This window comes from Helicoverpa zea, chromosome 1, assembly GCF_022581195.2.
Source record: "Helicoverpa zea isolate HzStark_Cry1AcR chromosome 1, ilHelZeax1.1, whole genome shotgun sequence".
In the NCBI taxonomy this organism is placed as follows: Eukaryota; Metazoa; Arthropoda; class Insecta; order Lepidoptera; family Noctuidae; genus Helicoverpa; species Helicoverpa zea.
This window is the reverse complement of record NC_061452.1, coordinates 4,437,505-4,455,708: the sequence shown is the minus strand read 5'-3', so window position 1 is coordinate 4,455,708 and position 18,204 is coordinate 4,437,505. Positions and strand designations below refer to the sequence as shown.

Here is an 18,204-nt window from a genome sequence, read left to right as displayed (position 1 = left end):
CACAGAGCTTAATTTTGTCGTCATGGATTTGTGTACAAATTAATTATTTCTAATTTAAATTTTAATCGTTGCTAAATTTTATTTCAGTTATATTTCACAAGTTATCGATGTAGGTATATAACTTGCAATTTAAAATATTGATAGAGAAATAAACCAATTAGTCGATTATAACGTATTCGATTTCAGGACATTATCGTTATTGAAGTCCGAGCTAGTGAGCAACTAGCACATTGAAAAGAACACATCTCGTGTATATTTTTGCTGCGGGGACGGCACAATTTGCTTGAGATGACAACATTGAATCTCGGGAGAGAAAAAGAGATGTAGAGATGTAGAGCGAGCGATATCAAGATTTTGACAGATTTCACATTCCATTTTCTTTTCCGTTCATTCGTTTGACAACGAATTTGACTTGAGCGTGAACCTCAAAAATCGTGACATTTTATCAACGAAATATAAATAATTTTATTTAATTACAAGCCGCCGATATATCTTCGCGATGAAATATATATCAGTTAGTTTAATATTGTCTTTAATTTTTGGTGTTTATGTTATCAATACTATATGGACATTGGCTGAAATATTTATACCGCCAGAATGTAGTCGTGGCGAGAGATGTTTTTCATCTTATTTATCTTCAAACCCCGTGCAGCATTTAGTTCTCTACACTTCTGTTAAAGAACATCCATACCTTGATGGTTCCACAGAAGAAAGTGTGTCTAAAGTTCATACTTCTATGAAGTTTGATTATAGAAATCCGGCGACAATGTAAGTACAAAATGATCCTACTCCAAGTAAAAGTTGTGATAATTTTGAAATAATTAAATATATATGTTCTGTTTTAGTGAGATTAAATTGAAAGTACCGCGTAAAACTCGCAATAACGGTACATTATTCATGCATGCAGTTATGTTGGATGATGGCCGCTTATACAAGGAGTATGACGAGATTGTTCGCACAGAGTCCATTCATACTCTCCCTCTCATTACACACACTGAACCTCAAGCAGAAACATTTAACCTTCTTCAGCAAAAGGTGGGTTTATTTATAATATTGCTAGGTTCCTCTTCTGCAGTTTCACCTCTGTCCTGAGAGAAGTACTTCCTGCAAATGGATAAAAAGAAGCTTATTTGTTATTCTGGTACATAAGCTATATTTCTGCAAAGTTTCATCAAACTCAATCTAGTAGTTTTTGCATGAAAGACTAAAAAACTTTAATCTTTTAATAGTAGAAGGATTAATTTATGTTTAGTATTCTCTGCAATTTTTATAATAGAATTATTTTTGTTTTACAGGCTGAAGGGAAAGCCGTTGTGAAGGATAAGGTGGTTCGCCCCTACTCTCATATAACTACAATAGCACCACTGTCTATCCTCACAGATGACTTGAGACTGCCTAGTAATAAGATACCCGGTGAACTGTATCCTTTTATAAGGTAATAGTTTAATTTCTGTATGATATACAAAGTTTATTCTAATACAGAACACACATTGAACATTCATCATCATCATCACAACCTAGAAGAGGAAGAAGAAGGATAAGAACAGTGCAAAAAATACATAAACTACATAATACATACACATTATATAATAAATAATATATAATCTAAATAAATCAACTAAATAAAAAGACTAGAGGGGATGTAGATATCTTTTTTCTGCGGGCGTCTTACACAATACATATTAAAACCAACATAAAGTCGAGAAGGTCAAACCTACCACACAGTAATAACAAAATTAATAGACCCTATGCCTGATATTGGTGGCAACATATTTTTTATATTTTTAAATGTTTTTTATTTTTATATTTAAAAATGTAATTAATATGTTCAACAATAAATAAATGAAAAATAATATTAGTAAATGCCTTTATTCAGACATTACAATATTTATGTCTTAAAAGAGATATACTCTAATTTGTACCATTCAATATAGTAAATTTTGCCTATGTCTGTGTACTTGAGATAAAAATAACTATATCTTAGACGACAAGGAAAATATTTATGAGTATAAAATACCTAATAAAGGGAATATTATGCCTATCATTTTCCTGATATAACCACTTTCATTATCTTCTACAATATTTATTATTCACCAATGTACAACTGAAAAGATTGATATTTCAACTTATCCAATTTCAGAGTAAGAAGTGGTAAATTCTTGCCCATACTGCAGCACAACGTATTGAAGTCCAGATTATCACATTTCCAATTGCTGAACAAGAGTTCTACCGAGGTGAACATAACTGTGACCGTATCACCTACTTCATATGGTTCTTTACGGTTGGCCCTGCATGTCCGACTGGCTTTAGAACAGTTGTTCACGTTAGGCTTCAGTGAAAAAGACGTTGATGATGTCAAGGGAATATTTGCGGACACCAATTTGTATTTATTGTCCGCTACGGTGTTGATTGCAAGTTGTCATGTAAGTATTGTTTTATTTATGTGCTTCTGTTCCTTCTGTAAGGCAAAAGCCTTTCTCACAAGTTTCCAGTCTTCATACAATAGACATTGCCTTCAAGTTAAGCATTGTGGTTATCCCTTTCAGCTTCACTAGACTGTACTTACTTACTTACTTATCTGCAGTAGTACTCTGGTAGCAGTCACATATAGCAGGCATGCTGAAGCAAATGTAACTGATATCAGAATGGACCCATTCCGATAAGCGTAAATCGGCCACCAGTTACCAGTTTTTTTTTTTCTGTGTAATATGGGCTTACAGCTTGACAAATGAACAGGCATTATAACTTAATCATTGTATATGTATTTTTAATATTTGAAAGCTATATTGAACATACTAGCCGTTTTCCCGCGGTTTCACAAGCGTCCCGTGGGAGCTACTGCCCGCACCGGGATAAAATATAGCCTATGTTACTCGCAGATAATATAGCTTTCTAATGGTGAAAGAATATTTAAAATCGGTCCAGTAGTTTTTGAGTTTATCTATACAACCAAACAAACAAACAATGTTTTCCTCTTTATAATATTAGTATAGATTATAAACTAGTTGTTAAATGGTAATGTAACATATTTCATTACAGTTGTTATTTGACTTCCTGGCGTTTAAAAATGACGTGTCGTTCTGGCGTCGCAAGCGGTCCCTGGCGGGGCTGTCAGCTCGCACGGTATTCTGGCGAGCGTTCTCGCAGCTCGTCATATTCTTCTACCTGCTGGATGAGAATACCTCGCTTCTGGTGCTCGTGCCGGCGGGTATCAGTGCTATTATTGAGGTGAGGAAATTATTATTGGTGATTTTTTATATTGTCTATTCTTAATGGCAGATTTGGAAACATTAAGGCCATCAGTCCATTACACTTTCTAGTTCAGACACATGTCTCAGAATAGTTTTCGAATCAGAATATATTGTTAAGGGCAATTTTTTTTGCTGTTGGTATTTTAATATTCGCTTCACTTAAGCAAGGTTAACAGGAACCTATCCATATCTCAAATATGAAAATGAATATGTAATCGAACAAGTAAAAAAATGAATTTATTAAAACAATTTTGTATAATCATCGGCAGGGATATTGAGCCCTGACCTTCACCTGCGCAAAAGCGATTTATTGGTTTATTGCCTTATGTGTACAGTGCGCAAAGCGATCCCCACTCTTCCGCCGAGAGCTCAATATCCGTGCCGATAACTATACCTGTTTTTATTTGACTCAGGCATCTAAAGCGCTTTTATTATCTATCATCTTTCAGTTATGGAAAGTGACAAAAGTCCTGCACCTTCGCATATCGTTCTCGGGCTATAAGATCCGCGTATGGCGGGATACTAGCGCGGACGCGGGCGAGCGGAGCACGGCCAAAGCTGATGCTGAGGCCATGAAGTATCTCTCCATGTTGTTGTACCCGCTGTGTGTCGCCGGCGCTATCTACTCGCTGGTTTATGAGCCACACAAGAGGTAAGAGCTGAATAAATAACTATATAAATAAATTCATTTATTCAAGTGACCATGACTCATTTTGTTAGTAACAATGTTTACCTAATTACTATGTTAGTAGATTTTAAAACTACTTAACATGAGATAACTGTCTGTATCAAATCACCACTTATGCCATAAATAAGTAACTATAATTATACCATAATAGTTAACTTTGCTTATTTATTACAAGAGACGTCTTATGACCTTTATCTGTTTGCTAAAGAAATTCTGCTCAAGGCTTGAATGAAACGGTAGGAAAAATGAGAAATAAAACATGTTCTTACTAACGGTGAATACACAACTAGAATCGAATTTTAGTATTAAATTCTTTAAGTATCTGAAATCATATAAAACCTCGCAGAGTTACGCTCGGCGAATCGTCCTAATCTCAGAAATCACAAACATAACATTTTACAGAATTCGATTCTTTCTCCGTCTTCAATTCTGATAGGTTACAAATATTATGTTTTTTTAAGTCTTCCACCTTATGCACTTTATTTCAGCTGGTACTCCTGGGCTCTACACAGCATCGTGAACGGCGTCTACGCATTCGGTTTTCTATTCATGTTACCGCAACTGTTCGTGAACTACCGTCTACGGTCCGTAGCAGCCCTGCCTTGGAGAGCGTTCATGTACAAGGCGTTTAATACCTTCATAGATGACGTTTTCGCGTTTATCATAACGATGCCCATCGCTCATCGAGTGGCTTGCTTCAGAGACGATCTTGTCTTCCTAGTGTATTTGTATCAGAGATGGTAAGTTATAGTCTCAAATGAGTATTTTTCAACTATTATTTCAACTTAAATGTAATATAATAAGGTACCTAATGTGCTTCTGACCATAACGAATTTTATACAAATTACTACAATACTTTCAAGAATTTTCCATCAAAATAACAATAAAATATTATTTCTGTGAATGGAAAATACGTTAGAACAAATTGTAACATGGCAAAAAACATATTATATAGTGCTGGATGTTGACATTGGCCAATAATAAAACAAGTTCCAAGTGAACAGTAAAAACAATATATATATTTTTTATTACAGGTTATACCCAGTAGACAAGTCACGTACTGACACCGCTTCCAGTATGGACGAGAATCCAGAAGAATTAGAACCAATCAAGCAGAAAGAAGAATAGTTAAATAATTATTTTCAAATTTTTATAGTACCATGAAGAGGCTGTTTAAGGTGCTAAGTTAGCGCTACGGGACTGTAAAAAAGACATTTTCGCCGAATTTTTTATATTATGTTATTTTATATTTTTATTAACACGCAACAAGTTTACATAAATAGCAATTATTGATATGAAAGTCTTATGCATTTTGACATCACAAATAAGTTTCTAATATAGGTACATATTTTCGAAAAACTATAAAATTATTTCGGTGAAATAGTGACTTGAGCTTTGAATTAGGTTAAATTATGTTAATAAAATAATAATATTTATTTATTTTAATTTATTAAATTGCTCATATTTATTTAATTTTACTTATTAGTTTTATATAATTTTGATCCTATTCCGTTCAGGGTTTTACGTATACTATTAGTTAATGACGATTATGTGAAGTGTTACGACTTGAGAGAGAATAAGCTGATAGTCGCCTATTTAGATAATTATGTAGGAAATGTCGTTATAGCTTTTTTCTGATGGCAAACCAAGCTTCCACATGGCAACAAACACTGTTGAATGTCAATATTTCAGAGATAAGATATAATGTTTGTTTTAAAATGGCTCGCCATTGATGAAAAAAAAAGCATTTTTACGCATTGTAGTTTTGAAAAGTCGATTACGTGATGACATTGAAAATAATCAGCCAAGCGTATGATCTACACGCTAAACAATATGCACGTTGATAGGCAAATCGAGATTATTGTAGTAAATAAATAAAATGAAAACCATTGTTTTATTCGTTTGAGATTTGTGAGCCATTTAAAATGTGACGCCCACTGAATTGTAATACGCCTGATAAGACAACAAAATTAGGACATTTGTAAATTAGCGGCCAGTTTCTTCATCAAAAGTTAAAGTTATGGCTAAAGTAATGTCTAAAGTAAAAGTAACATTCAAATTCAATTTTTCTATTAGTTTTGCTGTCACTTTAGCCTTGAAAAAACGAATTTGACCGTTACTTTTACTTTAGCAATAACTTTAACTTTAACTTTTGATGAAGAAACTGGCCGTTAGATGGTTTTATGTATTTTATATATTTATTATCGTATACCTTTAAAAGCATTTTTTTTACGATTCATTGATTACGTGTTCAAGAATTACTTACTCTTTTATGTTACTTTTGCCAAAATTTTCTAGGAGCTCATAAAAGACAATTTTTCCTGTTTTATAATTTTGGTTGAAACATTCGTCTACCTAAATTGTAGGATAAAATTATAAAAAAAAACTATTACAATGCATAAAAAAGAAAGGTATCTACTTCATAAAATTCTTGAGATATGTTAAGAAAGTTTGGATGGTTTATAGTTAAATATATTGAAATGATTGCAATAATCACGAGCTTGTGGTATGTGAAAATTGACAGGATTGACGAGATTCACAGATTTAAAGCTTTTTTTACAGGATTATTTTTATGAATTTTTAGACAATAATTGTTGTATTTATTGTGTAAATGTGGATATTTGGAATATTAAATAGATCGTGTCTGTGTACAATTATATGAAATAAAATACTCTTTGAAATTATGTTTAGGTACGAAAAAATCGGATTAGTTGTGAAGTGTAAAATTAAATAGAAAATTGAAATATGTAATGCGAAATCTGTATGATCTATTACAATAAAATGATAAGAGTTTGTTAATTTATGTATATCAATGGCTGTTTCTGTTGTTAAAACATAAAACATTGATATAATATAGATAGCTAGCTTACTTACTTCCATTCGCTTATTAAATAGTTAGAAAATATAGAATTCCTCCTATTTAATTACGATACCTATGACCTATATTCATTTATTTATAATTAGTTAATTTATAATCCATATACCTACATAAAGTGTAAATTTTGTTTTGTTGGCATTTTGTAAAATATAAAATAATATTGTTAAACGAATGAGACTTAAATCTTATTTATTATTTACGAATGGAATCGATGTGGTTGTTTATATTGCGCAATAAAATGATGTCTTTATTAATATTTTGTTTTATTTATTTTTTAAGAGTGGCGCTCCTGGCTAAGATCCTCGGTTCGAACGCTTTCCGCGACCAGTTTGCAGACGGTGTGTCATCAATGTAAGGAAGAGCACTTAGCACGTTTAGCTGTTGGCAGCTAGAGTCACCGACTAGCGTAATGACTAGAAAGTCATTTGTAGCTAGCTATATCTGTGGAGACAAGATATATAAAGAGGATGAATATTTTCAAGGATTATATGAAGCCGCAGGAGAGACCGTCTCGAGAGAACTATTTCGCGTAGGTAGTTGGTGGATAAAAATTCGCCTATTTGGAACCTTCGTCGTTAAATGAGCTGTTATTTTTTAAATCGGACCCTATTCTTTCCGAGAGTAGTACCTACGTATTATACCGAACGAGCATTGTGATTTTATACAGATAAGAGACCCGACATCAATTTATAGGTAGGTAAGTAATTTATCAGTCAATGTACAGTTGAAACTACAGCGTGGAGGACTTTGTATTTATAGATAAAGTGCAAATTCGTGCCTTCTTAACTGCTAACAGTAGATTAAGTATTACACTGTAGATAAGTAGGAACTAAAAATATAGTGTAGCTAATAGGAAGGTACCTACCTAGTATTAAATCTCTCCCCTGTCTGTTACTACCTATGTATATTTTTCTCTTTTGTCTGCAGTATCAACTAGACAAATTGAAAACAAGAGCTCGAAGCCACACATATAATCAGTAGCGGACCTGCCATAGTAGGCACTGAGACCCGTAGTATACTCCCCTTATGTACAGCCACAGGCACATGGATGTGCCCATAATCTATTTTAGGGTTTGAATCCTTGGAGGCTTAAACCTGCATACTTGTGCTTGAAATGCAGGCATTCAGGCTCTGAAGCAATGTGCAGAATTAGGTACATTAGACCATGACGAGAATCCCGAGTTAAAATCGTTCGATATGCGTATAAAATATAAGTTATAAAAGTCATGTAGGTACCTATGAAGCGCAAAATGGCCTAATTATAATATTGACTTATCAGTGTGTACCTACTCACTATACATACATTAGGTAATTGATCGAATACTTTGTCTGTAACGGAACAGCGTCTTGCACGACTTATGACAACCTACGTTGCGATAAGATATAGTTAACAGGGATTTAAAATATTATAAACGTCTGATCGAGCCGGATAACTTGTAGTTTTCTACAGGTGTTACGTATTGTTACTTAGCATTGATTGTGGCATTATCATTGATTAAGGACTCCAATGCGATGTCCACATTTTTTGCTTGATTGTCTCATAGTCAACACTCGGCTGTCAGCTCGCTGCCGCTAACGCTCTATCAATTTCGAGTGGCATTGAACATCGAACGAACGTTGCGTTGTTTACTAATGTAAATAGTCTCTCAAACTAAAACAATATGGATATATTTGATATCCTCCTCCAATCGGGGCTGATAACCAGTGCGATAGTGTTCTATTTAGTATTTATAAAGAAACAAACACCAAATAAGGGACCGTACAAACAAGTTGGTGAGTACATGAGATGTTCTATTGCGTTGTTATTAATTTAATTATATAAGTTTAGTTTCCTCACTCATTGTAAATTGGTCACACCACAAGTGTTACCATTGTTTGAGTTCTGAATTAGATATCTAATTATTAGGTATAGATACCTACCTAATCGAATCACTGTTAACATTTAAACATGTTTGGAAGTAGATTAAGCAAACGATTAAATAATTATGATTAGATATCGGCACTGGATTCTGTAACTAAGAAGAGATAATGTTATAACATTTACTGGCTAATATATTCCAACACTTTTACTCTTAGGTATCCGGGTATTAACTTAGCGAATATTCTGCACCAGACATTATATAAAATCTGTGAACTAAACATTGAATGACGTCAAACTAGCTATTATGTATCAACTCATGTAATGATAGTGCTGGTCAGGGTCACCCGAGGTAGGATCCTCTCGGAGACTCTCAATTAAACTCGTTTAGCTACTGAATGTCACGTGCAGGGACATTTGCGAACCACGTGGACTTTGCTGTTTATTTACTTACTTTGTTTAGAAGTTTAGAGATCTTCGACATTAACGTTACCAATATTTTACCAGCATATAGGAATCTAAAAGTCTGCACTCTCACACTATAAAGCTTCAGAAGCGAAGCTGACAGGTCCTCCGAGCCTTTTTCGCAACTATGTTGGGGTTGGCTTCCAGTACCACTGCTTTACAAGAAGCGACTGCCTATCTGACCTCCTCAACCCAGTAACCCGGGGAACCTGATACATAGGCATACCTACTTTTTGAGACGATCAATTAGAGATGTTATGCACCACAAAGAAAACATATCACACAGACAGAAATCTTACGGTTTTATAATACCCAATTGAAACCATATTGAAACTAATTAATTCAACTAGCATAGATAGAAACATGTGACATGTGCATGCAAATAGCATAGTTATGAACAATTTAATGAAGAAATGATTCAGATATGCATTGTAAGAGATTTTTCATTTATTTGCGTCATAGACGTTAAGAATCTCTTTTTTGGAACAGGCTGGAATTATTATCTGCGGCTCCTATACGCGCGCTATGCGGTCCGTCGCTGGAAGTCACAGCTGAAGCCAGGTCGACTGGACGAGCTGCCTCTAGCAGACCAGTACACGGGATGGGACAGCTTCGCGGTTCGCACCTCCGCTCCCGATGGCTCGACCCTGCTGCTGGCTATTCGCAAGCTGTGCGGCAGACAGCCCCTAGCCGAGATACATGTACACGTCAAATTGCCTGATGGAACTACTTACAGGTTACCGCGTAAGTATCCTAGTATAGGTATGTGCTGCGAACATTTGGTATTTCTTATTGTGGCACTCAAATAAAGTTTTACTTAGACCTTATGCAATTTTCATAGCATTAGGTACCTTCTTGAGAAATCCATTTAAAAGCTTACACTAAATAGTCGACCACAACGACCAGACGGTTTTTAAATATCAGCCTGTATTTTTTTATATTCCTCAGAGCATCCAGATACGGCAGTATGTGCTTGGGAAAATGTTGAGGGTGGTTGGAGCGCTGATGGTCTGAAAGTTCAAGTCCTTCAAGACAAGAAGCGTTACAGATTCTTGTACAACGGACTTTTAACTCGAGTGGAAGATGGAGTTACGCAGCATGTCAAAATGAATTTTGTGTAAGTTTCAAATTAATTTTAATATCTGATATTTATTTAAGTTATATAGTACCTAATTAACACCTGTTTATGAATCTTCAGTTGGGGATCAATTACCAAATCAATCCGTTTTCCTGATGATTGGAGCAATAAGCTAGCAGCTGAGGCGTTAGCCCTTGAATCATGGCGTGACGACCAGTGGCCATACATGCTGTAAGTTTATTTCCCACCTTTTAACAACAAAAGACCAATAAATTATATAATGATGGGTTAACACACTTTTTTTACAATTGCAGGAACAAAACAGACGAAGGGGGTTGGTTGCAATGGGGAGCCGCTCAGGGTCGGTTCGAGTCGTTTGACGAAGAAGGCGTTGTGGACAAGAGTGTGTACTTAAGGACTCGAGGAGTGAAGGAAAGGAGATGGGCACCCAATGGGTATGATGGTCTGAGACGTTCTGTCACGATAACTGCGGCTGCAAGAGATGGCACTGCGTTTCATCTTCGATGCTTTTCCTATAAAACTGAGTTGACTCAGTGAGTATATTTTTCTTTGTTTTATTATGAACTAGCTTCTGCCCGCGACTTCGTACGCGGATCCTGTCCCTTATGCCAGCGACTACGGGGTCAGCAAAATCAAAGATCTGAATCGTCTGATATTTTAATTTTAAGGGCCGGTTGACTTGAAAACAACGGAATACGCATTAGAAACGTTCCATATATTTAATTTTTGTACTTCAACGGCAAGCACAGCAGACTAAACAAAACGCTGAGAACTGAACCGCAATAGACGCTACCATAGGGATAAAAGTAGTGATTCTAATTAGTCCGCATTTAAGTTGTGTGTGGCAAAAATATTACACGTATTATTACTTAAAAAAACATTAAATAGATGACAAAGTCGTGGTGACTTAGTGGAAGTCGTGGTGGTTTAGTGGGTAGAGAACCAATCTCTTAAGTATGAGCGTGCGTCTTTGATTCCAGGTCTGGCAAGTACCTGCCAATACAAATTTTCTAAGTTCGTATGTAGGTACTTTCTACGTATATTTTGGATACCAATGACCGTTATTTGGAAGGCATGTTAAACTGTAGGTTCCGGCTGTCATTGAACATTCTTGGCAGTCGTTATGGGTAGTCAGACCAGTAAGTCTGACCAGTTTTACCAAGGGGTGTTGGGTTGAGCGGGTAACCGGGTTGTGGAGGTCAGATAGGCAGTCGCTCCTTGTAAAACACTGGTACTCAGTTGCATCGTGACTGGAAGTCGACTCTAACATAATTGGGACAAAGGCTCTTGAGATAATAACGACAATAATAATGAGATATAAGCACCGCAGGACATCTGAGGCTGATGACGGGGAGTAGCTACCCCGCGGGGCTATATATACTGAGTTCTCCAAGGAGAGTATACTGTCCCCCATCTCTGGCCGGTCGGAGTTAACCATGACGGGGGTAGGTCTCACGCCTCTGGCTTGGCTTGGCCGTCCAGAGTGGAGTCGCTAGAGCAGGGTTAGTAGCCCTGCTCGGAGGATAGGTGCCTCGTGGTAAGTGACCCATAGGGAGCGCGTAATCTGCGTTTAATATCCGCCGAGGTATTCTCACACTTCAGCCGCTCATGTCCCTGTTGCCCTCTTGTTGCTATTCAGTGACTGATTCCCGGGGGCCCAGTAAGTGAGCTGGCGAAGTCTCCACCTGCAATTTTTACATGTATCTAATACATAGTCATCGGCAGGTGCCATAGTTCCCGTAGTTTCCCCATTCCTAGTCGATTAGCATCCCATCACAATAGCCCAAGTAGTTTTCATCCACAGTTAGCAATGGTATAGCACAGAACCGGGGATTGTCTTTTTTTTAACGACCGACGTCCACCGGGGATTGTCCTTGGGTTCATTTCTATAGTGTATAAAGGGATAATCGTCGGTTTTGCGTCACCATACCTATTTCATAACATTCGTTTCTATACATTTCAAGTGTAGTATTGCTCTTGAAGTTCCACATCAGGTGTTCCAGATCTTCGATGTATATACGTCAATAGAGAGTGCTTATTAGATTGAACCACTTTTACAAAAACGTCATATTTTATATGCTATAGTCTAGCTGGGCTCCTGGGGTTCCACATCAGGTGTTTTACATCTTCAATTTTTATAAGTCAACAGAGATTGCTTATCAGATTGAACAACTTTTGCTAAAACGTCACACCTCTATATGCTATAGTCTAGCTGGGCCCCTGGAGTTCCACATCAGGTGTTTTAGATCTTCAATTTGTATAAGTCAATAGAAAGTGCTTATCAAGTTGAACAACTTTTGCTAAAACGTCATACCTGTATATGGTACAGAGAAGCTGGGCTCTTGGGGTTCCACATCAGGTGTTCCAGATCTTTAAATTTATTATCTTAGCTGAAAGTGCTCATCACATGAAACAATTTTTGCTATGGCACCATTTTTGTATCTCTTATAGTTTTGTTAGTCTGTTGGTGTTCTGCATCAGGTCTTCAAGTTTCGAAGATAAATTATAGCCTATATGTTGACCAGCCTTAATACTGATACAACAAAGAAAAAAACATTGAAATCCGTCCAGTAGTTCCAAAGATTAGCGTGTACAAACAAACAGACATACAGACATACAGACAGAATTTTTTTTTTGGATTTGTGTTCCATTACTGTTTCTAAACCCCACCCAATTATTATTTTTTTAATATATTCAATGTACAGACACAGTTTTTTTACAGATTTATTATATGTATATATAGATATAGATTGTTTATACGAAAAAGATGGGATGAAATATCTGGTAATATCGAAAATATAAGAACAATCATAGAGTAAATACCATGCAATCTTGTTTAGAAATTGCCATTATTCTAGTCGATTTGCGAGATTTTGGGTTTGTGTTCTAATGACTACAAAATTGTGGGTAGGTTTTTAATTAAATTCTGATTATATTTTCCAGTTGCGTGTCCGGATATGTTAGATGCCCAGACTACTCCACAAAAGAGATCACCTCTACGGATATTGTGATGTCGGAGTTCTGCGAACGACCTGATGGGATTCCTAGTGTTTACACAATAAATGTGAGCAGTAAGTTATGACGATATTGTATTCTTGATTTGATTTTTAACATTTGGCCCTATAACGTTTATGAAAGGACTTGAATGGAACTTTTCTTAACTATGGTCTTATTTTACGACACCACTGAGAAACACCGAAAAAAAAGGCACAAAGAAATCTGGAACGTGAGAAAAGGCCTTTACTCAACAGTGAGAAAATAAAACTGCCAGTGATGATAATGATATTATGGACATTGCCATTAAGGCATGTATTTCAAATACCTACTTATCTACATTTTAAGTTTTACTCAAATCTTTTTATTATGACATTCCAGCCGACAATGACAACCTGAAGCTGGTGTTAAGAATAAACGCTGATGGGGGCAATCTATTCAGCGGCGTCCCCTACCAGCAAGAAGTGATATACCGCACCATGCATGTCGACATCAACTGTGAGCCTGGCTCCGGTATTCTGGAACTGGGATACGAACCCTCGGGTAAGTAATGCAAAAGGGCTTATTATGAAGAAAATCTTTACAAATTATCGTAGTTTTATTTTCGTCATGGTAATAATACATATTATTTTTTCGAGAATGATATGTTTTTATCCTCATTGGAGTTTTCTCCTCATCGTTCTCAGTTTGAATACAGGTTTCTTCCAAGTTAAATCTTACACCTTGTCATATGCTCCTTGGTGCATAATTTACTATTTTATTTTCACAGTTGTAAAGGAGCCTGTATCGCGCATTGTTCCACTACCTCAGCTGAAGTGGCTGACAGAGAAGCAGGCTGGTGAGGTCGGCTACTCCCTTTCATTCGAAGATCGGGCAGCCGCATGTCCCATGTACGTGGGGGGCAAAGGAGCATCTTTGGCTCTGCTAGCGTCCAAACAGAAGGAAGAGGTATACATTTTAATAACTGTATTTTATTTTAGATAAGAATATGGATTTTGGAGAATTTCCTAGGACTCCACAGGACAAATCCAAGTGACGATCCAATTTAAAAGTTGTCTGTTGCAGGGTTATCGAGTACCACCTGGATTCTGCCTGACCACTAAAGCCCTTGATAAGCATTTAGAAGAAAATCCTAAGCTGCTGGCAGCTATTAGAGAAATTGAAGCTGCCAATGAGGATTATAATGAAGAAATATTTAAGGAAAAATGTAAAATGTATGTCACTGTTTTCAAGATTTATAAAGTTTAATAAGAATAACCAGTAAGATACATAAATTACTTGTAATATTTACAGAGCATCAGACTTGATTGCAACCACCGAAATAAAGGGCGATGTCAAAGAAGAAATATTACTAAGTATGCAAAAATTGAGAATAAAATCTGCTGAGCAAAAATTAGGTTCTGAACTACGTTTTGCTGTGAGGTCATCTGGTAAGTGATCACAGAAAGAAAAGCTTATATAATGTGCATATTAAGAAGAAGATACATGAACATTGATTGAACAAGCGTCTTTATATAGCCGTAGGAGAAGACAGTGAAGAGCTATCAGCCGCTGGACAAAACGAAACAATTCTTGGGTGTATAAGCGACGATGACATCGTCCAAGGAGTGCAAAAGTGTTGGGCATCCATGTTTGCGTTCACCAGTTCTTATTATCGCAGGTATGCAAACAAATCTTCCACTTTTCAACTGTTTTTATAGTAATGATTATGATGGTATAGATCAAAGTAAAGTAAATAACCCAACTACCCAAGATAAGGTGCATATTTCTACGGTTGCAGACAGAATGGTCAACCCTGTTTGTGTGGAGGTGGTGTGGTAGTCCAGGCCCTGGTGACACCGCGAGCAGCTGGCGTCATGTTCACCCGACACCCAGCACATGGAGACCCGTCCAGACTGCTTATTACGGCTAACTATGGACTTGGCGAGGTATACCCATAAGACAAATTATCTAAAGTGATGATATCTTTCAACTGCTCTTAAAGTAATTTTAATTCATTAATCTTTTTGAAAATTAATGTCCAGATAATTGTAGCGTAAAGAAAACGATATCTAATAGAATCTGTAGCTTTAAAATACGGTAATAGGTGTGAACTTATAGCTTCATGTCAATTTACAGAGTGTTGTATCTGGTGCAGTAGAACCTGACACAATAATACTAAAGCGAACCAGGGATGGATTACTCACCATTTCAAAGAAGGAATTAGGTTCCAAAACTCAACGAGTCAAGACAGAGGGAAGTGGCATCGCTATGGAGGATGTGCCCGAAGGAGAGAGAAACGTGGCTTGCATCACTGACGCTGAAGCATTGAAACTGGCAAAGATTGGAGTGACTCAAGAAGAGTTGTGGGGAGCTGGGAGAGATATAGAGTGGGCTGTAACTGAGGTTAGTTGAGCAGTTTTGCGTCGTGGAATTATGAATTCCAAGAACTGTGACAACATCTTTGCTGTTTGTCCCTAAAAATATCTTTTATCTTTGTTGATCTTTTCTTTTGTTTGTCCTCCAGAATGAGATATTCCTACTGCAAGCGCGGCCAATCACATCTCTGGATCGTTGGACGGAAGAGGAGTTACTGCACGAACTAGATTCGCCTATCATGGCTGACGATGATCTCACTTCATTCGGTAACACCGGCGAGGTAAATTGACGGAGTTTCCCACATAATTTGGGTTTCCTTAAAGAATGTCAAATTCCCTGACTGTATTTATTTCCAAAGGTTTATGAGCTTATTCTATCGGTAGTTTTTATTATTAATGTTTACAGGTACTTCCAAAACCATTAACAGCGATGAGTTATGACATAGTAAACGGCCCATTGTGTTCTGGAATGGAAAGAGTAATGGTTGGGGATAAAGGACCAATATACGACGCACCCGTGGTCATCACTCACAACAGATGCGCCATGTCTCTATATAATGTAAGCTTAGTATTCTCATCATCATCATCAGCCTATCGCAGTCCACTGCTGGACATAGGCCTCTCCAAGTGCACGCCACTGAGATCTATTTTCGGCTTCTCGCATCCAGCTCCAGCCAGTCGTCTTGCGCAAGTCATCACTATTGTATTCTCAAACAATATTTAAATTGGATTGCGCATTTTTTTATAACGTTGTATTTAATAACATATTGTGTATTTTTTTTTACTTATTATAGACGATATACAGAAATACACCCAAAGAAATAGATGTAGGCATACGCATGATTGAAATGTCAATTCATGGACATAAGGTAGCAGACGGGCAGATTTGGAAGACAGCGCTGCATAGGCGGCCAGCACATTGGCTTAACCATTTGAAAGGAATCTGGCTCTTATTGAAGGTAAAATTATATTTCAAGGATTATTTAAAATATTTTTAACTACAATTACTGAAAAAAATAACTAAGCCCTATCCAAATTTTCAATTTTAGACTCTTGTATGGTCCAAATGGGCAATGAATGACTCAATAAAAATTGCGCAAAATGCTAAGTTCGACATCGAAACCCAAAATCCCAAGGAGCTGTTGGATATTGTTTCGAACACTGAAGATATAATGGAACGTGTGTCATACAACCACACAACTACCAGCGCAGCCAGTTCGGGAAGCCAGTTCATAGCCATGACCATACTTTTGGAGGGAAAAACAGGTAAGAGATAGAAGTGTTTGAAATAACGTTTTTATGGAATAAACGCTGTTTCTATGTAACGTATTTTTTAAATTCTTTTAGATTTTTCTGCCGAGCAATGCAATGAAATAGGGGCATTATTTAGCTCCGGCGACGTGTTATCCGCAGAAGTACCTGTGGCTTTGGCCAAAATAGTGCAAAAGCTAGAGGCATCAGGACTAGCGGAGGAATTTAGAGCTCAGGACCCGAAGAAAGCTTTAGATTGGCTTAAACATTATGCACATGATGATATTTACATTGATGTTCGCGAATTCTTAGAACAACACGGCTATCGAGCCGTTATGGAGGTAATTTTATTATTATCGTGTGTGGGTATGTTAGGTCTTATAATAGAAAATTATACTTTAATTTTGTAATTGCTTTTTAGTTCGATTTAGTTACCAAGCCATGGGTGTTGGTCCCAGAAGACATGATGAAAGTCTTACAAAATTTATACGTGGCCAGTGAAGGGGTCAAAAATACCAAAAGTAATCAGGAGGTTGTGGACGCGTTGACTAGCCCTCAGAAGGCCAATACGAAGTAAGTTTTCTAAGCAATTCCATTAGAAGTTATGTCGCTAAAGATCTTATTATGTACCTGTGCAGGTACATATAGAGGTATAATATTATTGCCACTAGAGGGGAGATCAGATGCTGTATGTGATTTTGTTTGTTTCAGGAAAATTCTCCGCTGGGTTTTGCCACTATGCCACCGAACGGTGCGGCACAGAGAAAGTACAAAAGCACACTTGGTCCTTACAATCCACAAATTGCGGCTTGCTTTTATTCGTCTCGGCAAATTGTTAGTTAAAAACTGGTACATACCAAATCCAGACCTCGTGTTTTTCTTCAGACTGCACGAGTTACAAAAATACATGGCTACTAGAGATCCAGCTTTATTGAAAAAGTAAGTTTTTTCTGAAAGCTTTTTGAAAAATATTTAGGTACGTTGAAGTCTACAAATGGTAGAGCTTATCGAATTTCCTCACGAATAAAATCCATTTGTTCTTCAGGGCCGTGCAGCGTCAGCAACACTACCCAAGCTGGTGCAAGTTGCAGTTCGCGGAGCTGAACACTGGCTGGGTTGAGAGACTGCAACCAAAAGCGCCGTCATTGGTAGCTGGTGACGTCAGAATAAATGCCACCTCCGTGTTCGGTGGTGAAGTGGTCGCTAGGGCGTGTGTCATAAAGGATCTCTCTGAGGTGCGTTGATTATAAACTCTTTTGCAAAAAAAACGGGCACCTATGCGAAATCTTAGTTTTAAGGACTTTACGTGTATTTCAAAGGGTTCAAATGATTGTAGTATGTTTTTAGCATCAAAAGAGTTAGC

At 36.9% G+C, this 18,204-nt stretch overlaps 2 protein-coding genes across 2 annotated transcripts in view; both read left to right on the top strand.

Moving 5' to 3' along the window:
• Positions 1-205: 205 nt before the first annotated feature.
• On the top strand, positions 206-5,828 carry LOC124633356 (cleft lip and palate transmembrane protein 1-like protein). Its single transcript, XM_047168552.1, has 8 exons — positions 206-768; positions 846-1,035; positions 1,296-1,435; positions 2,141-2,423; positions 3,040-3,228; positions 3,701-3,903; positions 4,428-4,679; positions 4,974-5,828. The coding sequence occupies exons 1-8, from the start codon at positions 500-502 to the stop codon at positions 5,065-5,067; spliced, it is 1,620 nt and encodes a 539-aa protein (XP_047024508.1). The 5' UTR covers positions 206-499; the 3' UTR covers positions 5,068-5,828.
• Positions 5,829-8,281: 2,453 nt separating this feature from the next.
• Positions 8,282-18,204, top strand: part of LOC124631837 (putative phosphoenolpyruvate synthase) — a 12,207-nt gene continuing 2,284 nt past the window's right edge. Inside the window, exons 1-21 of the mRNA XM_047166467.1 lie at positions 8,282-8,590; positions 9,630-9,884; positions 10,089-10,257; positions 10,339-10,449; positions 10,533-10,772; positions 13,183-13,310; positions 13,615-13,776; positions 14,003-14,181; positions 14,299-14,447; positions 14,527-14,663; positions 14,752-14,893; positions 15,014-15,161; positions 15,352-15,618; positions 15,740-15,871; positions 15,997-16,149; positions 16,385-16,549; positions 16,640-16,856; positions 16,938-17,182; positions 17,263-17,414; positions 17,553-17,780; positions 17,887-18,076. Of these exons, the coding sequence (XP_047022423.1) occupies positions 8,479-8,590; positions 9,630-9,884; positions 10,089-10,257; positions 10,339-10,449; positions 10,533-10,772; positions 13,183-13,310; positions 13,615-13,776; positions 14,003-14,181; positions 14,299-14,447; positions 14,527-14,663; positions 14,752-14,893; positions 15,014-15,161; positions 15,352-15,618; positions 15,740-15,871; positions 15,997-16,149; positions 16,385-16,549; positions 16,640-16,856; positions 16,938-17,182; positions 17,263-17,414; positions 17,553-17,780; positions 17,887-18,076 (3,681 nt within the window). The 5' untranslated portion in view covers positions 8,282-8,478. The remainder of the gene's footprint in view (positions 8,591-9,629; positions 9,885-10,088; positions 10,258-10,338; positions 10,450-10,532; positions 10,773-13,182; positions 13,311-13,614; positions 13,777-14,002; positions 14,182-14,298; positions 14,448-14,526; positions 14,664-14,751; positions 14,894-15,013; positions 15,162-15,351; positions 15,619-15,739; positions 15,872-15,996; positions 16,150-16,384; positions 16,550-16,639; positions 16,857-16,937; positions 17,183-17,262; positions 17,415-17,552; positions 17,781-17,886; positions 18,077-18,204) is intronic.